This window comes from Peromyscus leucopus, chromosome 8b (genome assembly GCF_004664715.2).
Source record: "Peromyscus leucopus breed LL Stock chromosome 8b, UCI_PerLeu_2.1, whole genome shotgun sequence".
Taxonomy (NCBI): Eukaryota; Metazoa; Chordata; class Mammalia; order Rodentia; family Cricetidae; genus Peromyscus; species Peromyscus leucopus.
This window is the reverse complement of record NC_051086.1, coordinates 91,480,986-91,493,178: the sequence shown is the minus strand read 5'-3', so window position 1 is coordinate 91,493,178 and position 12,193 is coordinate 91,480,986. Positions and strand designations below refer to the sequence as shown.

General features: G+C 45.5%; 1 protein-coding gene across 7 annotated transcripts in view; it reads left to right on the top strand.

Annotated features, from left to right (window-relative positions):
- The window catches only part of Atp6v0a1 (ATPase H+ transporting V0 subunit a1), a 54,743-nt gene that overhangs the window by 26,432 nt on the left and 16,118 nt on the right, over positions 1–12,193 (top strand). For 4 of the 7 annotated variants that reach the window (XM_028856876.2, XM_028856875.2, XM_028856874.2 and 1 more), the window contains exons 12-18: positions 934–1,073; positions 1,458–1,615; positions 3,036–3,126; positions 6,025–6,143; positions 6,882–7,098; positions 7,641–7,748; positions 11,741–11,848. In XM_028856876.2, coding sequence (XP_028712709.1) covers positions 934–1,073; positions 1,458–1,615; positions 3,036–3,126; positions 6,025–6,143; positions 6,882–7,098; positions 7,641–7,748; positions 11,741–11,848 — 941 coding nt within the window. Of the gene's footprint in view, positions 1–933; positions 1,074–1,457; positions 1,616–3,035; positions 3,127–6,024; positions 6,144–6,881; positions 7,099–7,640; positions 7,749–8,553; positions 8,629–11,740; positions 11,849–12,193 lie in introns of all 7 variants that reach the window. The other 3 variants (XM_028856872.2, XM_028856871.2, XM_028856870.2) reach the window with 1 other exon arrangement.

The following is a 12,193-nucleotide window of genomic DNA, read 5'->3' as shown; positions in this document are numbered from 1 at the left end:
CTGGTCATGGTGCACACCTTTAATCCCATCGCTTGAGAGGTACAGGTAGGTGAATCTCTGAGTTCAAGTCCAGCCTGATCAAAGTAGTGAATTCTAAACTAGACAGAGCTACATAGTAAGACCTGTCTCAAAAAAATCAAACCAATATCACTTGGCTTTGGAGGAATTGCTTAAACAAAATGCCCTTTTTTTAAAAAAAAAAAAAAAAAAAAAAAAAAGATGTCTTATATTCTAGAATGATTTCTTGGTTTCCCTCTCTCTTCCCCACCCGCCTCCCCGAGACAGGGTTTCTCTGTGTAGCTTTGGAGCCTGTCCTGGATCTCACTTTGTAGACCAGGCTAGACTCGAACTCACAAAGATTCACCTGGCTCTGCCTCCCGAGTGCTGGGATTAAAGGCGTGTACCACCACCACCCGGCAGTTTCCCTCTCTTTACTTTAGGCTAAGACAGAAAGTGGAGCAATAGGAACTGTTTTCGACACAGGTCAGGTTTCTCCTGTGTTCAGTTAATTGTTAATTCAAGAGTCTGAGCATTCGTTATTGTACCTGCTTTGCTCTGGTTCCAGCCCTCCCCCCCCTTGCCTGAGGGCTCTCTCAGCTCGGAAAGTGTTGCTGACAGAGATGACAGCTGGCCTAGCCCAGAGTAGAGTCCTGAGGCCGGAGGATGCACCAGTGTTGAACAACAAGCTAGTGTTGTTAGGATCCTCTGTCTCCTGTCATCCTCATAGTGTAAAATATTCGCTGTAGCACACAACCCATCAGCTGCTCTGTGAGGGTGTGGATCCCATGTGACAGAGTCCCCTGAGAGAAAAATCCATTCGTCCAGCCTGGAGGAATACGCCACCCATGTTGACCTCAGAGTCCAGACAAGAATGGGGCATGTGAGGACTCGTGCTTTTATGTAGCTCATGGTTTTCTCTCCGGTTTCTTATAGCTCCATACACCATCATCACTTTCCCTTTTCTGTTTGCTGTGATGTTTGGAGATTTTGGGCACGGCATTTTGATGACCCTGTTTGCAGTGTGGATGGTGTTGAGGGAGAGCCGGATCCTCTCCCAGAAGAACGAGAATGAGGTACCGTTTCAGCAACTCCTGTACTGGACTGAATTGTGTAATATCTCAAGCAATCATGATGAAAGTAATCATCTAAAGGCTCATGGATTTACAAAAAGGGAATAAAAATTGTTTGAATATCGAAGGGGCCATGTGCCGTACAAGTGAATTTATGTTAGCATTCTCTTATTTCCTTTGTGGTTGGGGAGTTGACCCTTAGACCTCACAGGGATTAGGCAAGTGCCCTGCCATTGAGCAGCCCCCAGCTGTTTTAGCCTTCTGTTTATGGGTCAAGCTTTCGGAGCCAGCATAGGGTGGGCCGGGGCATGGGTAGTGTATTATAAGTAGCATTGTCTGACGGAAGCTTCCACACTTGTTCTTGAACCTCTTTTCCTCTGGCTCCAGATGTTTAGCACTGTGTTCAGTGGTCGATATATCATCCTTCTGATGGGACTGTTCTCCATCTACACTGGTCTCATCTACAATGATTGTTTTTCCAAGTCTCTGAATATCTTCGGGTCATCGTGGAGTGTACGGCCAATGTTCACTCTAGGGAACTGGACGTAAGTTGCAGAAACCAAAAATCAAAGCTAATTCCTTGTACATTCAGCTCTGACTTGTAGGGCAGGCAGTAAACTAGCACCCCTGTAGAAGAACTTGAAAACGTCTGTTTCAGAAGGACGTGTTGTCTCCTCTGGTTTATGCTCCAGTTTGTGAAGGGCTCTATGACTTGTTCAGCAAGTATCAAGGATCTGAGCCTACAAATTAATGTAAAAACCTATTTATTTATTTGTAAATTAAAATCAAGTTACCTAAATTACCTCCTTAGTTATGTATTAGTGCTTACTTTCGTTCTTGTCTATTAATTCCTCCTTTTTGCACGTGTGTGTGTTCAGTTGTGGGAGATACATGTGTGTGTGTGTGTTCAGTTGTGTGGAGATGCATGTGCATGTGTGTTCAGTTGTATGGAGATTTATGTGCATGTGTGTTTAGTTGTGTGGAGATAGATGCATGTGTGTGTTTGTTCAGTTGTGTGGAGATATGTGTGTGTGTGTGTGTGTGTGTTCAGTTGTGTGGAGATTTATGTGCAGACGTGTTCAGTTGTGTGGAGATATGTGTGTGTGTGTGTGTGTTCAGTTGTGTGGAGATGTATGTACATGTGTGTTTAGTTATGTTGGAGATGCATGTGTGTGTTTGTTCAGTTGTGTGGAGATGTGTGTGTGTGTGATGTTCAGTTGTGTGGAGATTTATGTGCAGGCGTTCAGTTGTATGGAGATGTGTGTGTGTGTGTGTGTTGTTTTTTTTTTTTTTTTTTTTTTTTTTTTTTTTTTTTGTGTGAGATGTGTGTGTGTGTTCGTGTGTGGTTTTTTTTTTTTTGTTTGTGTGTGTGTGTGTGTTCGGTTGTGTGGAGATGTATGTACATGTGTGTTTAGTTGTGTTGGAGATGCATGTGTGTGTGTTCAGTTGTGTGAAGATGTGTGTGTGTGTGTTTTCGGTTGGCACTGCTTGTCTTCCTAACTCATCTCTTCCCATGGTGAGACTTCCAGGTCTCCTCCTAAGCCAGCCAGCTTGTTTGTCTCCACCTCCCCATTTCCCCTAAGGGCTGCTATACCTGCCTGGCTCTTATGCAGGTTCTGGGGTGCAAAGACCTCATGCTTGCCAGGCAAGCACACTCCCTGCTGAGCCATCTCCCCAGCCGTGATAGCTGTAGTCATTTCTTTTTTTTTTTTTAATAAATTTTTAACTTTTTATTTTATGTGCATTGGTGTGAGGGTGTCAGATCTCCTGGAACTGGAGTTACAGACAGTTGTGAGCTGCCATGTGGGCACTGGGAATTGAACCTGGGTCTCCTGGAATAGCAGCCAGTGTTCTTAACCACTGAGCCATCTTTCCAGCCCTGTAGTCATTTCTTTTGTGCCCAGTTTTTAGACCTAGTTTCCTTTTCTTAATCAAAAGTAAATGTGGCTTTCTTTAACCCCACAGGGAAGAGACGCTTCTGGGGAGCTCTGTTCTCCAGCTGAACCCAGCTATCCCTGGAGTTTTTGGTGGACCGTACCCATTTGGCATTGATCCGGTAAGTGTGCATCTTTCCTACATGTGGCTTTCCCCAAATATTGCTTTTCATAAGTACTAAGAATGGAACCGAAGGCTTAGTGCAGGCTGGACAGATGCTCTACCTCTTGAGCTGTATGCCAGTGCTCAGTTTACTTTTTTTTTTTTTCCATTTTGAGATACGTTCTCATTAGACTGTCTTTGAATTCACTCTAGCTTAAGCAGGACTTGCATTTTTTTTTAATCTTCCTGCCTCAGCTTTGAAGTTTTTAACTGATCTTGAAATGAGAGGTTTAAGGTGAGGATAACTAAAATACACACCTAGAATCTCAGCACTTGGGAGACTGAGGTAGTTGGATCATTCCATGTATGGGACCAGCTCAGGCTATGTAGTGAAACCCTGTCCAAAAGAAACAACAAAACAAAACCCTAAAAACTAACTAAATATTAAAAATTAAAATTGGAGCTGAGGAGATGCTCAGTCACTAGAGTGCTTGTTGTGAGGGCCTAAGATCAGATCTCAGCACCCACATAACTGGGAGGGGGGAGTGTTGGCACACACCTGTAGCCCCGGCACTATGGAGGAGATACAGCTGAGCTTGGGGAATCACTAACCAGCCACTAGCTGAATCAGTGAATGCTAGGATCAGTGAGAGACCCTGCCTCAAAAAGTCAGGTGAGAGCCAGGCGGTGGTGGCACACACGTTTAATCCCAGCACTCGGGAGGCAGAGGCAGGCAGATCTCTGTGAGTTCGAGGGCAGCCTGGTCTACAGAGTGAGATCCAGGTTACGCACCAAAACTGCACAGAGAAACCCTGTCTCAAAAAACAAAAACAAAACAAAAAGTCAGGTGAGGAGTGACAGTTTTTTTAAAATGTACATACAAGGTTTTTGTTCTTATAGAAATACAATGGTATAATTAGGGGAAACATGTTTTTCTATCATCATTCGTCAACATATAAGTATCAGATTAGTGTCTCTTTGGGTTGTGTTGTATTAGAATGGTTTTGTTTTGTTTTTTCGAGACAGGGTTTCTCTGCATAGTTTTGCGCCTTTCCTGGGACTCACTTGGTAGCCTAGGCTGGCCTCGAACTCACAGAGATCCACCTGGCTCTGCCTCCCGAGTGCTGGAATTAAAGGCGTGCGCCACCACTGCCTGGCCGTATTAGAATGTTTTATTTTCATTTTTTGTATTAGTATAGATGAAACCCAGGGCTCAGGCATGCTAGGTGAGCACTCTAACCACGACATTGTGTCCCCAGTGCAGAATGTTTGAATTGTTTGCCTTGAGTTCCTTTGAGAGGAGAAAACAGTCCTTAAATTAATCTAGCCTGAAATTAGGGCAGAATTTCCAATAAGTTTTGCAATGACCCTTAATGCACTTCTGCAATTTTGTACTAGGTACTTCTGCAGAGCAGCATCCTAGTATTGATAATTATAAAGTTAGAACGTTGATCAAATCTGAAAAATGTTAAAGATGCTTTACATCAGACAGTAGCAAATAGTCCGCCATGATCTAATTCTTTTGTGGGTTTTTTGAGACAGAGTCTCACATAGCCCAGGCTAGCCTCAAACTTACCATGTATTGGAATGTAGCCTTGAATTCCTGATTCTCATACCTCCACCTCCTAAGCTTCGGGATTACAGGGATGTGCCACCATGCCTAGATTAAGATTTAATTCTCTATGTAAAAAAAAGCATATCCAACTCATTTCTGTATTAATTTGCTTTCTTTAATAAATGATGAAATTTTACCAAATTTGCTTTAAAATTAAGTTTATGATTCATTTTCATTGAGTGTTTGACTTGCATGCCTATTTTATATACCTTTCTACCCAGGATAGCATCATATTTCTTAGACAGAAAGGGGTTGCCAATGGAAACAGTTTATGAATCCTTGATTTGGGCAATGTGTCTTGATGGCTCCATAAAAACAGAAAAAAGAACCCCGACAATGTAGCAAGAATTCTTACCTATTTATACTTTGTTTTGGTTTTTTTTTTTGGGGGGGTTTTTTTTTTTTTTTTGCCTTTTTTCCCTGTGTATGGAGTTTTGCCTGTGTGTGTCTATGCATCACATGTGTGTGGTACCAGAGTAGGCCAAAACACACTGGATCACCTAGGACTAGAGTTACAGATGGTTGTGAGTCACCATATAGGTGTTGGGAATTGAACCCAGGTCCCCTGGATGAGTAACAAGTATTCTAAACCACTGAGCCCTCTTTCCAGCCCCTGGTTGATACTTAAAAAATAGGTGGCACATATCTGTAACCCCTGCACATGGAGGAGATGGAGCATTGGTAGTGCAGGGGCCTTAGCTGGATGGTATAGCTCTTGCTTGGTGTATACAAGATGTATAAAGCAGCTGGGTGCACGCCTTTAATCCCAGCGCTTGGGAGGCAGAGGCAGGTGGATCTCTGTGAGTTCAAGACCAGCCTGGTCTACAGATCAAGTTCTAGGACAGCCAAGGATACACAAAGAGACCCTGTCTGGAAGAACCCAAAAAAAAAGTATAAAGTCCTGACTTCAGACTCTAGCACACACAAAGAATCTCATTGTTGATACTTTTATGATATGATGACTGTATTGTAGCCATGTTTTTAAAAGAAGTCCTACCTTTTAGAGATCCATACTGAAATATATTTATAAGTAAAACACTAGGCTATTTCAGCTTTGCCCCAAAGTAATAATGAAGTGGGAAGAGAGTACAGTGAAACAAGGTTGACGTGAGTCTTTTAAGTTGATGGGAATGATCAAAGCTGGCTGATAAGTACATAAAAGTTTGTTTTAGTATTATCTTTATTTGAATAAATTGTTTAGAATTTTCCATAATAAAAAGAGTGTTTTTTAGGTAGATGGATATTGTTTTCCCACTTGAGAATTCCTTGTGTGGTACCATCTGGTTTTCTTGCATTCAACAGATTTGGAACATTGCAACCAATAAACTGACCTTCCTCAACTCCTTCAAGATGAAAATGTCTGTTATTCTTGGGATCATCCACATGCTGTTTGGAGTCAGCCTGAGCCTTTTCAACCACATGTGAGTCTCTGTCCCTGTCATCAGAAGACTGTGTTATTCAGATAACATTTTTGCCTGAAGAAATCATTACACCTTTGGAGAGGAATCAGTAACTCAGGACCCCATTCTATACTGTAGAAGCAGTCTAGATTATACAAACCTTGTGGTCTTAAATGAGACTTGATATTAGTTCCATAGCTTTATAGGTGCAAAAAAAGATCTTTGAAAAAAGATGCAACATTTTTCGTTGGATTTAGTGAATTCTTTTGTTGTTGATGACTGACTCAGGCCTTGTACCCACCAGGTAGACACTACAATGGATCTAAATCCCAAGCCTAAGTGAATTCTTTTTGAAACATGTATATTAATTTTATTTTGAATTCAGTGTATGTGGAGGGTATGTACATGTGTATAGGTGCCCACAAAGCCAGAGGCATCAGATCTCCTGGAGCTGGAGTCACCTGAAGTTGTGAGCTGCCTGACGTGAGTGCCAGGAATTTGCACTTGGGTCCTCTGGAAGAGCAGCAGAGCTCTTAGCTGGCAAGCCCTCTCTCCAGCCCAACTACAAACTGTGTCCATAGATTAGAGCTTCCAGGCGCTTCCTCAGAGGGTGGGAGGTGGTTCCGGAGCCCCTGGAGGCCCAGGAGTGTGGAGGCACTGTCTCTGTCGTCTCCGGAGCTGAGGGGGCGTTCCATCGGTGGAGCAGTACCATGGGCGTGGTCACTCTGAATTTCATCATTTTTCTCTTTCCCATCCTAGCTATTTCAAGAAGCCCTTGAATATCTACTTCGGCTTTATTCCTGAAATAATCTTCATGTCCTCCTTGTTTGGCTACCTGGTCATCCTTATCTTTTACAAGTGGACCGCCTACGATGTCCACTCATCTAAGAACGCACCAAGCCTCCTGATCCACTTCATAAACATGTTCCTCTTCTCCTACCCAGAGTCTGGTAATGGAATGCTGTACTCTGGACAGGTACGTCAGCCCCAGAGAAGGGGTGTTGTAGGTGGCTACCCAGGTCACAAAGCCACATGTAACTCTGACCTGAAGAAAACCTAAAGATGTGCTCTGTAATACATGGCTTTTAGCTCATACGACAAGTCAAACCACTCCCCCATCCCTCTTAACTCGGGATGGCTCACTATAATTCTGTGCTATAAAGGATAGAATTTGTAGGGCTGAGTGCCACGGGCCTGTAATCCCAGCACTCAGAAGGCTAAGACAGGAGGGGCCAGAGATCTAGGCAAGCCTGGGCTACTTAGTGAATTCCAAGTCAGGGTGAGCTACATAATGAGGACCTGTCTCAAACAATTAGATGAGTAAAACGGGGCAGAATTTAGAACTACCATTTTATGGGGGACAATTACTGGGTTTGTCAAGGCACCTTCTCATTATTTAGAGAACCAGATAATATTCCCAGACCAATAAGAAAATATTGTTTGGGGTAAAATTTGCGCTGTCCTTGGAAACGGTGTGACTAAGAGACTGTGTGAAGCACCTTGTCTCTTGCTTTGCAGAAAGGAATTCAGTGTTTCCTCATAGTGGTGGCCATGCTTTGTGTCCCTTGGATGCTGCTGTTTAAGCCACTGATCCTGCGCCGTCAGTATTTGCGGAAGAAGCATTTGGTGAGTATATTTCTATGGCTGAAGTTCACTAGACAGTTTCCTTGTTTAAGATCAAGGCCGTTCCTCAGAGGACAGAATGAACGGTGCACACATGCATGTATTCTTCAAGTGCACTTGTGTTACATACGAGCATGAACACCAGGCCTGCCGATGTCAGAGAACTATGTATGTGTTGCTCAGACACCTGAATTCCAGCTTCAAGTGACTGGATTGGAGTGAATAAGTCATATGTTTTTACCTTTCCTGGTCATGCAGAGTCCAGGCCTGGGCCTGTCTAGACGCAGCCAAAACAAGATTAGAAGAGCTGCAGATGGCACTTGCCCGTGTGGTTTGCCTGGGCAGCCACAGGACTGACGCCAAGACTTTTTTTTTTTGATGAGACCATGATGCAGTCAAAACATCTGGGAAAGGGAAAGCGGTCTGATTTAAAGCACAATGATTTTTTTTTTTTTCTTTTAAAAAGCAGCATATGCACATACAGGTGTTTACTTAACGCCTGTGTGTATACCAACTCCACACACAAAGTTAAGCTTGCCAAATGTTCAATACTGCGTGTAATTTCTGGCTATCCAATGACGCTTACATACTGCACCTGCCTGGGGAAACCCGAGAGATCTTGTTGCATGATCCCTGTGGCTGTGAGATGATCCCTCCCGTTGGAGAGCAGCTGAGTTACCAGACCCTCCTTCTCCCTTCTCTGACCATCCTCATCCTTTCATGTGCCCTCCATTCGTCTCTCCTTCCCCTCTGCCCCCACCCCGTTTCGTTCTCTTCTCCTTTCTTCTTCTCTCCCATTCACTATCAGGAAGGGCAACCCGTGGAGGCCCCAGTCAGCCCAACCCCGAGCCAACAGGGACTAGAGGCAGCGTCGGCTGCGACAGTGAGTCCGATTAACTCCAACAGAGCCAATGTTTGTTTAAAGAGGCGGCAAACAGTGCAGCCGGGTTCTTTTTTAACGCTGTTGAGAGCGTGGGACGCGTGCTCTCCAGAAGTGTGGCCTTGTTGCTCACTGAGACGATGACAGAGGAGCCTTCCACCTCTTAGGAATAGATTCAGGTATCATCGTTACCATGGGCCTACTAAGTCTCCCTCAGATGTGTGAGTAGAGTCCTACCCTCGGGAGCAAAGTGGCTGCTCTTCCTCCTCAGTCCCATCGTCTTACTCGAAGCCAGCAGCTTTCGGACTCATCCACTCTTGTGTCTGTGTTTTGTGACCGTGTGTGGGGGTAAGTTTTCAGCATGGAGGCAAGAGGAGTTCAGACTCTCACTGGTGTCTCTGTGCTTGGGGGTCCATCTTTAAAGGGTACTTGGCCTTGGCTTTTTGGTGGTTTCCAGCCATGACTGCCTTCTTTAGAGAAGGTCTGGCCTCTCCCCTGTGTCCTCGGCCGTTTCTCTGAGCCCTCCCTCTCGTGTGTCTCCTGCATGCCGCACACTCGTCATGGCACCCAAATCCACCCGTCTGGACCTCCCCTCCTCTGATACTAACTTTCAATCCAATGTCCACACTTGGAATGTTAAGCATTTGAGCATTTGTCCTCAGAAAACATCTCTTCACCAGAGTCTTAGAATGACTAGTGTCTGTGTAGTCCAGCATCCTGGATTTTCGACCTCCGTGGCCGGGACGGCTCTGTTTGGCATATACTCATTTAAGGAAAATGCATGTCTGTGCTGGATGGAACTTTAATCCTGCTGTTTGAAATTATCCTCAAGAGGAACACATCCTGCCCACCGTGGATTTTCTTCCACGTAGTGTTCTTGCCACTGTCTCGGCATTGTAAGGTGCGTCTGAGACGTCTTGAGGCCTTGAAATCTGGCGCCATCTTCCATGATGAACTCCAGCAAAGCCCTGCTCATCCGGAAGCTTCCACACTGTGGGGTCTTCTTAGCCACTGGTTCTGTAGCTGAGTCAGTCTCTGGAGAGCAGCTCAGCGGTGTCCGATGACCACCCTCCCAGCAGGACCTTTGACCTCCGGGGGCTGAGAGCATAGATCCACTTTTGTTCTGCTTGTCCTCTTGGGCGTCTCTGGAGTGGCGTTAGCACAGTTCAGCTTTTCCTTCCCGGTTTTCACTGATGTGTCTCTCATCTCTTCCCTGTAGCTCTTGTGGCCTGTGCTCTGCAGAGTAACTCATCACAGTCTAGCTAGGAGGTCTAACCTGTCTGTTCCCACTTCTTCTGCTGGCTAGGAAAACCTTCAGAAATGGCCTGTTTGGGGAATCCTGAATTCTGAAGCCTTCCTCCTCTACCCTGTAAACCCGGGCCAAGATACAATGGCGTCTCCCCTGAGCCCTCTGTACTGCTCAGAGTCCTCCCTCTGGAGGTCCGAGGTGCCCTCTGCAGCCTTCCCACCACTCTCCCCCTCCAAGGGCATTGCTATCAGGTGGTGGCTTTGCCTTCAGCACATGTCTGTCATCTGTCAGGACACATGTTGACGTGTACACATACCTAGAAGGAGAGAGATGTCAGGGACTGTTTTAAACTGAATCACTCTTCCACCTCTTGGTGTATCTTAGAGGTTGTTTTCATAGTAGTCCCCAGTCTTTTTACGGTGCCCAGCATTCCCTAGAATCCACTGGATATGCTAAAATTATGTAATCACTGTCGATGATGGATGTGGTACTTGTTCCAATTTCTTTGCTATTATAAATAATAATGCAGAGACTATCCCGATGCATATGTATCTTATGGATTTTGTAACTATGGACGCCCTAGCAATGGGACTGCTGAATGTCCATGGGTGCAGTGTGTTTTGTATTTGGTGTGCCCTTCACAGGATTATACCATTTCCAGCAATGCCTTCCTGTGCTCCACCCCAGACCTACTAAGTATACACTTCCTGGGGACAGCATTTGAGAATTGACTGGAAACAAACTTCCGGCTGGGCGGTGGTGGCGCACGCCTTTAGTCCCAGCTCTCAGGAGGCAGAGGCAGGCGGATCTCTGAGTTTGAGGCCAGCCTGGTCTACAAAGTGAGTTTCAGAACAGCCAGGACTACACAAAGAAACACTTTTCTCAAAAAACCAAAAACAGAAAAAGAAAGAAAAAGTAGTTTCCAAAGTGCTCTTCCTGTGGCTGTTTCTGTGGCCAGCCTTAAAGGAGAGCACTATAAGAAAAGAGGGGTCTACTTACATAAACACTGGGGTCTGAACTGGTCAGTGATCTGTAGTAAAAAAGAAAAAAAAAAGGGCGCCGAAGGGTGAAGCTGAGGAGGGAGACCACAGGGAAGTGCCAGCCTGTTTACACATTGTTCAAGCTGTCTGGAAAGCTGGAGTTGCAGCAAGCAGCCCTCAGCTTTGAGTTGGTAGAACCCCTAAGCAGTAGTTCAGGGGCTGCTTCCTGAGTTTCCTTTGCTCCGCCCCCAGCCCTCTGGTCGAGAGGGGTCTCTGGTTTATTTTACATTTTTAAAATTCAGTATTCTTTAGCCACAAATGAGTGTCTGTTAGGGTGTTATTTTTTTTCTTCCCTGACCTGGGGAGTCCTTTGTTCCTAGACAGACCTGGTGCATTTCTGGTAGAGGTTGCTGGAACCCTTGGGCTCCTGTTGAAAGCATGTCGGATCAGGGTGTACTCATCATGTCACTGGCTGTCATCTGTCCCCCACACCCTACATGGAAAGTCTAACCTTCCAGCAGCAATTAGGCGCTTGCAGACTGTACAGACCAGGCTGCGTTTGTTATGGGAGTGTGCTCATGTTTAGCTTCTCAGTCACACAGCTCTCTGTTAGCATTGGCCAAGGCAAGGTTGCTTTGTCTTGGTGTTGCCAGATGAGGTGGTAACCGAAGGCTGCCACTCGTGGGGGCCATAGCAGTGGTGGTTGGGGTGGGACAGTTACTCGTTTTTTTTTACTTAGCTTGTTCAATCAGTGGATGTTGCTTTTGTTGTTAGGATGTATTATGCCTTTCTGAGGATTGTATGTACTAACCATCGCCCTTTCCCACCTCACAGAGTGCCACATTAAAGCCCAGGCAAATACTACTCTTTCTGTTCATCTGTGTAGGGAACTCTCAACTTTGGTGGGATCAGGGTGGGCAACGGACCGACAGAGGAGGATGCTGAGATTATTCAGCATGACCAGCTCTCCACCCATTCAGAGGACGCAGAAGAGGTAAGAGCCAGTGGTGTGGGCTTCCTCTCCTACCTTGGGCAGCTCCAGTCTTGTTTTCTAAGAGGCTTATCAATCATCTCCTTGAAAAATAAAACTACTAATGATTGGTCACTGTCAGGACCGCGTAGGGTGCCACAGCTTGCCCCGTGAGGCCTGCTCTAACCTCCAGGGGCAGCCACAGAACCACGCAGCTTTCTCTGCTCCTCTTGAGTTCCGCCGCTCTGTGGTGCACTGCACATGGCCTAAGTCACTAACTGCTTTCCTCCTCCCGGGCAGCGCCCAGCATCCCACCTCTTGTTACCAGAAAGATGGGAGCCTTTAGAATAGCTTCTTCATCCTTCCATC